The 14,558-nt window shown below is 27.6% G+C and overlaps 1 protein-coding gene across 1 annotated transcript; it reads left to right on the top strand.

Annotated features, from left to right (window-relative positions):
- Positions 1-12,324: 12,324 nt before the first annotated feature.
- Positions 12,325-13,833, top strand: LOC107916417 (uncharacterized). Its single transcript, XM_016845699.2, has 2 exons — positions 12,325-12,783; positions 13,088-13,833. The coding sequence occupies exon 2, from the start codon at positions 13,100-13,102 to the stop codon at positions 13,622-13,624; it is 525 nt and encodes a 174-aa protein (XP_016701188.1). The 5' UTR covers positions 12,325-12,783; positions 13,088-13,099; the 3' UTR covers positions 13,625-13,833.
- Positions 13,834-14,558: the final 725 nt, after the last annotated feature.

Genomic DNA, 14,558 nt, shown 5'->3' with positions numbered 1-14,558 from the left:
TATATATTATTTTTATAGTATTTTATATTATGATTTTAGTAAATTCATATAAGAATAATTATATTAAGAATTTTATTAAATTATATATTATTTTATTAAATTATATTTAATAATAATTATGTTAAAATATGATTAAATTATTTATTATTTTTATTAATAATCTTATTAAAATTTAATAACAATAACAATAATTATCTACCTAAAAAAAATTCTGTTAAGGGTATTCTAGTCATTTTAGTTTATTTCTTTATGCTATTACAACATCATTCCATTCAACTAAACACAAAAGAATACTATTACAGTTCTATTCTATTCCATTTTATTCAATCAAACAATTGAATTACTTATTACAGCTCTATTCAGAGACATCAATAAAACTTGATTAAATATTAATTACAACTTAACAAAATGTGTTATCATTGAAAAAAGTTACACATTGCGTAAATTATGCATAGGTTTTATTCAAATTTATTTCAACTTAAATTTCTTTAACATGTATGAATTATGTTGTTCTAAGCAAGTTTTTATAATGATTTATTATATTGTTGTTGTCAATTGAAATGATTGTACTTCTTTTAAAAAGATAAAATTAGCTTAACTCAATAAGAAAATGATATTTATTGTATATTATAGAGGTGTCCATTGGTCGGGTCGAGATCTGTTTCTTAAAAAAGTTTTATGCTCAGGTTTATTTTTGGGTTGGTCTGACTTACCCAAAAAAACTCATTTCACTATTTAAAATTTAATAAAATATTAAAAAATATGTTTTAAATTGATATTTTTTATATTTTATAATTAAATTTAAATTTTAAAAATATTTTTTTATTTAAATTAAATTCAAGCCGTACTAAGCCAAGTCAAATATTTATTTAATTTTTTAATTGACAACCTAAGTTATTATCTATATCATAAAATTAATTAAAAAAATAAAGTTTCACTCAATTTAGATAATTTTAAATTTTAAATATTTAAATAATAACCATTTGAATTTAAATTTTTGTAAAGAAAAACTGAATCAAAATCCAATCAGTTATTATTATTTGAATCGATTATGGATTTTTTTTTACCTTAGTCAACCCTAATGTTAAGAAAAGAAGTTTCCAGACATCGTTAAGTTTTCACTCTAATTTTTGGGTTCTAAAAATTTTGTATACGTCCGTCTATTGTCATTTCGGCTTTCATATTTCAACCACTATATTTTTGCCTTAAAATTTTTATTATTTTTGGTCAAATCACTGCCGTGGGAAAATGAAATAAAATAAAACATTGATCATTATAGTAGACTTTTGTCAAATCTAATTTATTGCTGCTTCATTAATAATTGATACAATGTTCAATACATTGAACATGTCATCATCGTTCAGGTCGGCATTCCCATTTTAAACCCTAAAACATGGTTTAGAATTTCATATATAAATTTATATTAATTTAATGCATTTAGAGTGTACATCATAAAAAAATTAAAATTATTATTATCAGTTTTATGCTATGAGTCGGATTGTATTTTATTTTCTTTACTAAAAAGTAAGTAAATTCATCTTTATATATCAGATAAAAGAGCAAATTTGTCTTTATGTTAAAATTTTCAACCATTTTTGCTGTTAAAAATTGGTCCTTATATATCAACATGAGGTACACGTGGTACATCATATGTCATTATCTGGTTATTCCGCTACTCACACTCATTTTTAACAGTACAAATGGATGAAGTTTTTAATAGAAAGAACTAATTTACTCTTTGATCTAAGTATAGGGATCATTTATCCATTTTTTTCGATAAATAAGATAAAATGTAATCCAACTTTTAATACGACGACCTCCATAATGCTTTTACCGATAGGAGATAGTGATGTAATAAAAACAATGAAAAAGGAAAAACAACTCATCCAAGTTTCTAATATGTTGCTGTCAGAAACAAAAAATTCCCAAAATGTTGAAACCCAAAAAAACAAGAAAAATGGGATGGGAGGTGAGAGTTGTTTCCAAGTTTAAAACCAAAGGTGGACAAATTAAATCAGAGATATTGATTTTGCAAATGGGTGGTAATAAGACATGGGCAATACGTATAAGAAAAGGGTTTAGACAAATGCATGTGCAACATGCATCTTTTGACAAAATGTGAAAATGGGGTCTCCCTTTTGCTTTTGCTTTTGCTTTCTTAATATATGTGCCATGCATGTTTTGTTTTTGTTTTTCTATTAGTATAAGAATATATGCAAAAACCATATAGGTATGTCACCTTGTGAAATCAAATGCGTGTATATTATATATGTAAAAACCATAGATATAAACATATGAACAGCTATATTTAAAATTTTAAATAGCTTAATAAAAATTTTCAAAATTAGAGGAGGGCTTGCTCCCATTATAGCTTTGTGTTTTATGTTACAGTAATTAATCTTCCCACAGTGCAAGTCACTATCACAATCGATGCATAGCCTATAGTTTTATTCACACATTTATATAGCTGCACTTGTCATTGATATAGCATTGGCAAAGCGTGGTCCATTCATGTATTTATTAAACCCAAAATTATGTCAATATATTATATATTTCGAGTGCGACCACTACAAGATATTATGGGTTGCCCCCTATAATTTAGGGCGATTTTCCAACCATCAAGGATCGCCAATCATATTCCTATAAATTGGACAATAGAAATAAATAAAACAATAGTTTATTTTTAATATTATGTTACTATAATATCAATACATCAAATAATAATTATAAATTACAAAATATTTTTAATGATGTTTCGCTTTTCTAGGTCTATCTCAAAGGGTGCCTGATTGGTTTAAAGTATGGGTAGTCGATTCCATACGACTGGTCTGATTTGTGTCGAATTTGGATAAAATATTTTATTACTTTTTAAACAGTGAAATTGATTTTTTGGACAGACCGAACCAACTTAAAACGAATTTGATCTTGAGAAATTAATTCCTTTCGCAATGATTTCTAATGGTGTGATAGTTGTAAGAGCTAAGGTTGTGGCGTGAGTGATAGATCTACTATTGGGTGATGTCTCCATCTTCATATCGTGTTGAGGTTCATTGAAATGTGTCGAGCCTTTCTTGCCTTCTCCTAGTTCTTATCACTGTTATTTGTCCTTTTGCTTTTTTGGTAAAATAAGCAATGTTGCTTATGGAGTTTGAACGCATGCATTTTTTTTGCATGATGCGGGGAAATTCGCCTTTAATTCCAGATTCAAGGCTTTGGATATCTCTTTGTAGGGTTTAGGTCGAGTCATTATTTGCCATTTTAGTTAGATCATGCACGTTTTTATTTGATGATTATTTGACATCTTATAGACACTCATTTTTAAGTGTTAAATTTATATCTAATTTACGAAATCAAATTCTTATATTATCAAATTTACGTATGTAGTAAAAATAAGTAATTAACCCACTCATTTTTAACTCCTTTTGCTATATTAAGGTGTGATTGTGTCTTTAAATGTCATATTGATTTAATACAAATAATTTCCTTTATGAATGATGAAATAGATGTAAATAATATTTTTCATAATTTCCTTTTTAAAATTAATAAATAATAATTGCTTCAAATACTACCCCATAAAATAATGTAAGGGTGTGGGGAAGGAAAGGGGTTGCGTAATTTACAATGCTATTCAAATCAATAATTAAAAGGCTTCATAACTCGTACCCTTTATCTTTCTCTTTATATAAAATTTTCATTCAAACAAATCTTTTTATATTATTATATTGTTTTTAATAATTTCATTATAGATTCTGATTATTTTTGTTTTTTGGCATTATGTCTAAAACTACTTATAACCCTTCCCCAACCCATAAATAGGAGGATAATACGCTTCAGCACACTCGAACCTACATTCTCTTGTATTGACAATAATGCTCATACCAATCGAGTTAAGATTCAATCGACTTATATGTTATTATATTTAAAAGTGTGGGTTCTGTTGGCAAAGGTGAAGGTCCTGATTTTGGATGTCTAGGTTCGAAATCTATCATGCACAATTTTATATGTGCTTTCCGAGTTTCACCATGTGCAGTTGTCATGTGTGAATTTTAGTCCAGTTCAGTTAGTTAAATTTATTGGCTTTAATCTGGATTGTACTTAGTTATTAGTCTGTTTGTGCTTGTAATTGTTTGATCCTACTTTATGATTACTAGAACAATCCGTATTGTAATTGTTTGTTATACTTTATGATTACTAGAACAATCCGTATTATAATATTATACTTGAAACACATTTAGAAAAAAAAAATATTTGAAAGTTATAAAAATATAAATTTCAAAATCATAAGTATTTATCATTAAATAAATCATTATTCTGAAAAATAATTATATATATATATATCATATTCACATGTGTTTTTTATTACACAATTTACATTGTTTTTGAAAATCAAAGTCTCCTAACTTATTTTAATGAAATTTGTTAATAACACCATTTTGATGTTTTCATTGACCAGTTCAATACATTCCAAGCTTAATTATTTGTTTTTTTTGTTCAATGGGTTTAGATTTTAATGACAACTCTTTAAAGTAAAACTTTAAATATATTGCAACAATGTGAATCATGTGCACTTGAAAAAAAAATAAACTAAAACAAAATCCAATATTTCTGCTAACCTAATTATATAGATATATATGAAAATGTTTTAGGTGATAGGATTTCAGTTCAGGGATGTTTTTCAAAAGAGTTTTTGGGTCAAAAAGTATTTTTAGACAAAAATATTTCTAAATAAGTTTACTTTTTGAGAGAAAAAAAATGCTTATCTCAAATAAAAAATTGGCCCAAAAGTATTTTTTTCAAAGATGAAAATTTTTAACTTTTTTTCTTTCTAAAAGTAGTTTCAAGAAACATTGCTAAAGTAGGTAAGTTAGAGTAATAATACTGTCAAAATTATTATTTAAAAAACAGACATTTTTTAAAGTTAAAAGATTCAATTAAATTGAATGTTTTGGTTTAATGTATTCATTTAAATAAACTCAAAATTTGTATTCTTTGAAATGAACTAAGAAAAAATTAAATAAAAAGAAAATCCCAATGTGCATGTGTTTTTAGATTGAAAGCAACCCTTGGGTTGGGACCTAACTACATTACAATCTACCAATGCCAATTAGCTACCTTTAATGACATAAACATTTATACAACTCAACCAATTCATATCTGTATTATTTAAGAAATAATTAAGCCACTTTGGCACATTAACTAATTTTCATGGGTGGGTAAAACTATAAAGGAAAGCAACTTTATAAGTTTAAATAAGGGAAGAAAAAGGAAATAAAAGTTTACTAAATTTATTCAAGAAAATTATTTTCTGTATGAAGTTTTTAAAGTTAATAAAATAATATATATACCCTTAAAAATATATTTAAAAATTATTTTTCAAATAATGTAATATATCAGAAATTGTATCACACGTATGCATGTAGAAATTAAGTATTTTGAATACTAGCATTTTTTAAAAAATAGCATATAACAAATAATAAAACATATAGTTTGGAACTAATAATATTTACACAAATGCAATATGTACAAAATTAAACATAAAATTTTAATTTAAATTGTGAGTAAAAAAGTAAATAAGTGAATACAGTATATTAAAACTAAAAAAATCCAATCGAATTTTTATGATGATATTATCATTTTTCCATAGTATATTAAATAATATTATATTGGTAAAAAGGAAAATTTAATATTAAAAATCTAATTATAATAAATTAAATATTAAGTTGACTTGTGATATATTAAATTTAAATATTTTTAAAAATATACTTGTATAAAAATTAAAATATTTCTACCAAAAAAAATAAAAATCTTCAATAAAACCATTCGTTATAAAATTATAATAATTTTATGGAAGAAAATGATTTTTTATCACAAAGTACAGACAAATAAAAACCCTAAATTTTAACGAGTTTAACATTAAAAAATGAGATAAATCTCAAAATTATACATGAACTTTGATTTAATGTGTAATTGTATACATGAGCTTTAATTTGGTGCAATTATACATATGAAACTCTAATTGTGGTTCAAATATATACTTGAAACTTTAATTTTAATTTAATTATGCACATTTAAATAAATAAATACCTCAATTTATTTTTATATTGCATAAATATGATTATTTATGTATGCAATATATAAATATAAAATGATATTATATCAATAATTGTGTTAATAATTTATAAGAATTTGATCAAATCAAAATTTCATGTATAAAATTGCACAAAATCAAAATTCATGTATACAATTGCACATTAAACCATAGTTCATGCATAATTTTGAGATTTATCCCTAAAAATATTTATAATTATAATCAAAATATTTATAAAATCACTCAAAATAATCTCAGCCTTTCCTTTTAAATTATAGATTTATAGGGGCAAAATACCAATAAAAGCTATTTTTTTTAAATTACTGAAATGGGCCCGGTAAAAAATTAATTACCGAAAAGGCCCTATTCCCCGAAAACGCGTCCACGTCAGCGCGTTGTCAGGTGACGAGGCAGGAAAATGCTTTCCCAAGGAAGCGATTTTCCCGCGCGTGAACAATAGCAACGGTTACTTTTTTGACCGTTGGTAACCCCCCAACGGTAAAAAAAAAAACTATAAAAACCCCCATTTCATTTTTTTCACACCTAAATCATTTCTCTCAATTTCTCTCAAATATTCTCTTAAATTCCTCTCAAATTCCTCTTAAAAAAGCTTTAATTTTTTAATTATTTTAAAAAAAGCTTTAATTTTATTTTTTTGAATTTTTTTTAAATCATAAAAATTTGCTCATGTTAGCAATGGCCGGAGAATTAATTCGTCTCGATAACAAGCACATATTAGTCAAACAAATGAAAATGGTAAGTGTTAAATTTAATTTTTAAATATTATTTAAGATTTTTTTTTGATTTATGCAATTTTAAATAATTTTTATTTTATTATTTCTTATAAAAGTCTGTAGATCGGATATTGCAATGTTATATCCGTAATATACATGGTCCCGCACGTGAACAGTAGCAACGGTTACTTTTTTGACCGTTGGTAACCCCCCCAACGGTAAAAAAAAAACTATAAAAACCCCCATTTCATTTTTTTCACACCTAAATCATTTCTCTCAATTTCTCTCAAATATTCTCTTAAATTCATCTCAAATTCCTCTTAAAAAAAGCTTTAATTTTTTAATTATTTTAAAAAAATCTTTAATTTTATTTTTTTTTGATTTTTTTAAATCATAAAAATTTGCTCATGTTAGCAATGGCCGGAGAATTAATTCGTCTCGATAACAAGCACATATTAGTCGAACAAATGAAAATGGTAAGTGTTAAATTTAATTTTTAAATATTATTTAAGATTTTTTTTATTTATGTAATTTTAAATAATTTTTATTTTATTATTTCTTATAAAAGTCTGTAGATCGGATATTGCAATGTTATATCCGTAATATGCATGGTCCTCCATCACCGTTGGTAGAGAATTACCTACGGGAAGCGGGTTTTTGGCACGTGGCAACGGTAGGGCGGGGATGCAAGTTGGACCCAAAACTCATCAGTGCGTTGATTGAGAGGTGGAGACTCGAGACGCACACATTCCATGTTTCATGTGGAGAGTGAACTATCACTTTGGAAGACGTAAATTTACAATTGGGATTGCCAGTGGACGAGCACGCAGTCATCGGGTCTGTTCAATCTGGTGATTGGGGAGCGGTATGCTACGAGCTTTTGGGCGCTATTCCAGATAATATTAACGGAGGTTGGATCGAGATGGGCTGGTTACGAGACACATTCCCAGAGCTGGATGATGATTCAACCGAACTAGAAAGAATCCGATATGCTCGGGCATACATTCTTCAGATAATTGGAGGTTATTTGAGGCCGAACTTGTCACGGAACCTTGTACATTTAAGATGGCTACTGAAACTCGTTGATTTTAGAGCAGCTGGTAAATTTAGTTGGGGGTCTGCCGTGTTGGCAACATTGTACTGGGAGATGTGCGGGGCAACGCGACTGAATAAAGCGAAAATCAGAGGTTACCTATCACTACTGCAGTCATGGGCACGGTTTCGCTTTCCATTTTTACGTCCTCGAGTGGACCACCCATATACATTCCCACTCATAACGAGGTAAATTTTATATTAGATTTTACAATTATTACGTAGATTTAAAATATAATCGTATGCTAAAAATTTATTTAATTAGGTATAACCATTCAGCAAGTTATGTTCGATTACCAACGGTCGGAAGCACAAGTAAATATTAAATAAAATAGATATTTCCATCATGAGATAGTCAATTGGTATTTAGTATTTAGTATTATGTATATAACTAATATTTCCATCATGTTCATATAGTTTCAATGGACACCATACGAGGATCCGGTAATTCAGGCAGTAATTCCGGATGAGTACTTTCAAAATCCAAACGCTTGGCATGTGAAAGTCCCATTGGTCAACTTTGCGACCGTGGAGATACACCAGTCGGACAGTGTAACAACCCAATTTTCAGTAGTGTCAGAACAGTGATTTGAGATCACTAAATCCGATGAAAAAGTTAGAAAATTTATTAATTAATAATTATAAGTTAAGCGTGATTTTAGAAACATTTCTAAAATTAGTGAATTTTGTGATTTAAAATAAATTATTAGGTAAATTGGGTCAAAAACGAGGCATCGAGACCTCGATATTATAAACTAAGCCGTAAATATTTTTATAAATATTTACGGAGTGTCATTAGAGTAGTATTAAAGTTTTGTTAAGAAATTTTAATGTTTCGATGGTTAATTGATTAAAAAGGATCTAATTAAAAAAATAGATTTCTGGAATCCGTTCCGATAAATCAGACTCATAATTATTTATTATAAATATTTAAGATGTTAGTTGTGTAGTTAATTAGGTGAATTTGACTTAATTAGGAGTTATTGTAAAAAAAAGGACTAAATTGAAGTAGGGTGAAAGTTGAATAATAGATTAAAGAAAAATTAAAAGGGCGAAATAGGAAATTATGCCTTTTTCTAAAGTTGAGTCGGCATAAAAATCTTAGATTTTTTTAAGTATATTATTATTTTATTATATTGTAAATTATATTGTAAATTATATTATATTATTATATTTCAAATAAACAAAATTGTTGCCAAATACATGGTGTATATGACGACATGAGGAAAAAAGAAATACATATATATTAGTAATGATTACATATTTACTTATTATTTAAGTAAGTAATATTATATTATTATTTTATTGTTATTATATTAAACTAATTAAATAAAAGAAATAAAAGATAGAAAAAGGGAATAGAAATAGAATAGGCAAACGAAACAGAGAAGAAGCAGGGGAGAAAGAAACAAAGAAAAAAAAGGAAGGAAATGAAGAAAATTTGGAATTTCAAGATTCCAAGCTCAATTGGTAAGTCAAATTAAGTCCTTTTTTTATAATTTTTGAGTTTTTCGTATTCTAGAACAAAGTATTGTTGGATTTTTGCTGAAATTTGGGAAGTTATTATATTTCTAGACATTGATTATGTTGAATAAACGAAAGAATTAAGGGTTAAATTGATTAAATTTCAAGTTAGAAGTTAGTAAAAGGTTGATTTGTAAAATAAATTATAGACTTTGAATTAATAGGTACTAAATTGAGAGAATTTCAAAATTAGGGATTTATGGTGAAAATGAAGAGTTAAAGTGAATTTATAGTAAGAATTAAGAGAGAATATGGAGTTAGATTGAGAAAATAAAATTAGTATTGATAAGGGATTAAATTAGAATTTAGGTAAAGTTTAGGTATAAATGAAAATATTTTAATGAAATTGTGTATTAATGATTTTTAATTGTTTAATTACATAGCTAATGTCGTGCAAGAGTCATTGTCTGAGAAATGAAAGGAGAAGGTGAATAAGGAGCGACTCGAGAAAATTTACGGTTAGTATTACCATAATTCGAATTTAATTATTAATTGTTAAAATTTAAATTAATATACATGATAAGCAAATTGAAGTAAGTATCATGATTGAATTGAATGATAAATACGTATTGATATTGAAAATGAATTCTTGAAATAAAAGTGAAAATTAGATTGTGAAATTTATATACCCTATTAACTAGTCGGGCTGAGTCGGATATAATTGGCATGCCATAGGATTTAGAAGAGTACGGGATTTATCGGCTTTGCCGATCAGACACTTTATGTGTCGTATCAGGCACCTCGTGTGTCGTTTCAAGCACTTATGTGTCGTTTACTGATCAGGTACTATGTACCGTCTACTCATAATTATTTTTCAGGAGCTACTGTAGCAAAAAAGCGTCCACGTGGGAGCTTCTTTCTGTGCTTTTGCTGACAATGCATCCTGCTTAAAGCGTTTTTTACACTATTTGCTTAGAAACGTCTTCTCGAAATTATTTTTTCATGAGCTACTGTAGCAAAAGAGCGTCCACGTGGGAGCTTTTTTAAATTAACAAACAATTTAATTAAGTAACCCTAAACTCCAAACCGTAATTTATTTGAGTTTTTCTTTAAAAACCCTAAACACTAAACCCTAATCTATTTTTAAAAAAAATTATAATTAATTTACTCAAGTAACCCTAAACCTTAATTTATTTTATTTTTCCTTAAAAACCCTTAACACTAAACCCTAATATGATTTTTTATTTTTTTTAATTAATTTACTCAAGTAACCCTAACCCTAATTTAATTGATTTTTTTCTTTAAAAACCATAAACACGAAACCTAATCCAATTTTGAAAATTTTATAATTAAATTAATTAAAAAACACTAAACCCTAATCCCTTATTTATTTAATTTTTCTTTAAAATCTTAAACCTAAAAATCCTAAAACCCTAACCTTAAACCAAAAACCCAAAACCCTAACTAGCAGGAGACACGGGCAAAATGCTTCCTTGAGGGAGCGCTTTCTGTCCACGTGGGTAAAACGCTTCCTTGAGGAAGCGTTTTCCTGCTTCGTCACCTGACAACGCGCTGACGTGGACGCGTTTTTGGGGAAATAAGGTCATTCCGGTAATTATTTTTTTACCTAGCCCATTTCAGTAATTTAAAAAAAAAGGCTTTTATTTGTATTTTCCCCGATTTATAGATATCATTAAATAAAAATTCAACAATTTTATTTCCCTTTCAATTCTAGAAACAAAGTTGTAAGCTAATCTAGAAGTAAAAGCATTGTTTTTAAAATTAGATTGGACCGACTGATCTAACTGGTAGGATTAAAAATTTGTTAGGGTATTGATTTGGAATAAGGAGTTAGATCGATCAACCGATGAATATGTTGAACTGATCCGTCAAATTGGTCGAACTGATTTTTTCTATTTTATAATTTTTTAAAAAAATTTAATAATTTATTCAGTCAAACTAGTTGAATCGAGAATTAATGATCTGATTGATTAAACTACTGAATCAGTTTTAAAAGTAACAATTTAATAAAAAATATAATAACACTTTCTAATAAAATTACTAGTAATGAACAAACCTACTAATAAAAAATGTTATAAAATAATTATAGTAAATTATTAATGCCATTATTTAATTTTAATTAAGTTTTTATAGAATGCCCAAAATATTTTACATGTACATATAATAAATTAGATTTGTATATTAACATTTTGTTTGTGTTAAATTTGTATATTAATATTGTGTTTGTGTTATTTTATATCTATATTTAAAAAAAAATCAGTATCACTTTTCAAAATACAAATATATATTCATAAATTTAATTAATTAAATATATATTTGAATTCATTTTTTTATTTGGTTCCTTATTTATTAGAGTTTTTATTAGAAATTGAAGTTATTTTTTATTTTTTTATGAAATTATTACTTTTAATAAAAATAAAATCTATCATTTTCCAATATAGAAAGTGTTTTTTTTTGCCAAAATAAAAATATTCTATTATATCACAATGCATTTTTAAAGGAAAAAGAGAGAATATATTGGCAGAAGATGAATGGTCCAATGTGGACATCCCCATTCCCCTTAATCAGCACTAATTTGAGAAACAGTCTTCTTCCCATGTTGGATTGTGAATTTATTCCTCTCAATAAACAAGAGAATCATATTAAAAGTTTCTTTTCTATTTAATTAAATATTATTTTAAAAAAAATTATAATAGACATTAATGGTTAAAAATTAATAAAGTCTAGAAATAAAAAAAAAAGAAGAAAAGCTTGAATTTCAAATTTAATGGAGAATATAATACTTAAAAAAAACCAGTGCTGTAATTAGTTAGGAGGCCAGCTAGATTCATAATCTTCCAAATTTGACAAAGCTTAGCTGACAAAGAAGAGATGAAGGGCCAGAGATTCACTTATATTTGCTGACGTGGAATTTAGTAGAGTCCACCCCCTTAATGTTTCAATCATTGCCTTCTCTCCCTCCCTCCACTATTTCTCTCATTTATAAGCGCCTGTGAGTGCAGAGAATTTTGAGGAAGACAAACATAAAAAGCAATCTCTTGGTTTTCTTGTTTGTATAAAGGGTTAGTAGATTTGGGTCTCTGGGTTTCTTTCAAAACAAGGTTTTTCTTTGACGTATTTCCTCGCTTTCTTTTAAAGAGAAACCACAAAGAAAAAGGAAACGGGTTTTGAAGAAGGAGATGGTTTTCATGTGTGAGATTTTCTTGCCCGGAGGAAAGTTGGAAGAAAGAGAGTGGGAAAAGGAGAGATAATAAAAAAAGAAGAAGAAAAAGATCAAATTTGCCTAAAAAGCCGTAGTAGCAGAAGTGGAAAAAGGGGGTAATTCCTTTTTAAGCAAAGAACAAGAACCCTAAGTTTTTGTTTGTTTAATCTGCTTATCTGCTGGTAATTCCTTCTGGATTTAAAATTTTTTTTTCTTTTTCTTATCTGTTGTTGGTTGGTTTCTTGTTATTTCTAGATTTTTGTAAAAATTTCTTGGGGGAAATTCAATAGTTTACTGAAAATTCATAACTAGCTGCATTCTGACCATGTTAATTGGCTTGTATGAACACAAGTTTGTCTTTAGTTGAGAAAAAAGAAAAAAAACAATGGGAATTCGTTGGTTTCATTGTTAATAATAATACAACTGCAGCTAAATATTAGGTAAGCTATAATATAACTCAAGTCAAACCTGTGTTCTTTTAAACAGGGCTAATTGGCAATGTCTGCTACGATAATGAGTGAACCAATGGTGGTATCAGCACCATCACCAGAAACTCAAGCAACATCAGCAAAACTTGCTGCACAATCTGATGTACAGTTCGCCAAATGCGATTGCTGTGGACTTACCGAAGAGTGTACCCCGGCTTATATCGAAACGGTACGCCAACGGTACCAAGGGAAATGGATATGTGGCCTTTGTGCTGAAGCAATCAAAGATGAGATCATAAGAACTGAAAGGCTTATTAGTACCGAGGAAGCAATGGCCAGGCACATCAACTTTTGCCAAAAATTCGTCTCCTCCGGACCGCCTCCTGATCCTACGGTTCATCTGATATCTGCTATGAGAAGTATTCTTAGAAAAAGTTTGGAATCCTCGAGGGGTTTAAGATCGACCCCTCCGATTAGTCCTACCGGAAAGGTCAGCAAAATTCGAGTCCAACTCGGTCTGAATGTTGTTTCCCTACCCTGTCTGGTTGATAGAGGTATAAGAGATGATGGGAAGGGAATCAAGAGCCTGGATTGAACAATAGGTGGAACACAAAAAGAGCCAGTTGCATAGGTTTTTTTTCTCATAGTTGTAAGACTTTGGGTTCAAGTTCCTCCTTCATAATTGTATCATTGTTTGAAACAGATAAAATAAATTAAAAAAGAAAATTGATGTTTTAAAGTTTAGACTTAGAAGTTTATGTAGATTTTAATGTTAAATATAAATAGAAGTTCTGTTTTTGGAAATCTAATTCTTCTTTCAGAATAAAGTTGCAGTTCTCTTTGTTTAAATTCTTATTATAAGGACTTAAATGAAAAAGGAAAAAAAAAGACACCCATTAAAGCAAATAATAAAAATATAATTGATAAAAGAAATTAATATTTGGTATGGGAATTGAATGATTGGATGAAAGAAAATAGTTCCAAAATTGAGGTGTAGAAAAATCCAAGAGTAACATGGAATTATATATTTTAATAATGGAATTCAACCTAACTTGATTCCCTATATTTGATTCCATTTTGTGCTGAGATGCCTTTAATGTCATTTTCTTATGAGATTACTCAGATTTTCCAAATCAAAGGTAGTGCACACCAATTACCTCAAAATCATTCCTTTAATCCCACCCAAGTTTCATTTAGCAGTAACGAGTATTTTGTAATTTATAAAAAATATAAATTTATATATTTGTGATATTTTATTATTTTTCTAACGATGATATGGGTTTTTGGGCCTATTGAAAATCAGGTTTCAGCTGTCCCTAAACATGTATTTTGTCACTTAAATTGTTATCTTTGAACTAACACCTACATCTAGTGGTGATATGTGGTAAGTTCTCGATATGTCACGTGATGAATATATATTAAAAAATAATAAAAAATAAAATTTTGTTCAATTTGATTCTTGATGTGAAAAATGTTATATTTTTTTTTATTAATTTATATTTTTAAATTATTTCTTGAATATCTGAAAT

Source organism: Gossypium hirsutum, chromosome D10, assembly GCF_007990345.1.
Source record: "Gossypium hirsutum isolate 1008001.06 chromosome D10, Gossypium_hirsutum_v2.1, whole genome shotgun sequence".
Classification (NCBI taxonomy): domain Eukaryota; kingdom Viridiplantae; phylum Streptophyta; class Magnoliopsida; order Malvales; family Malvaceae; genus Gossypium; species Gossypium hirsutum.
This window is presented reverse-complemented; position numbering and strand designations above follow the sequence as displayed.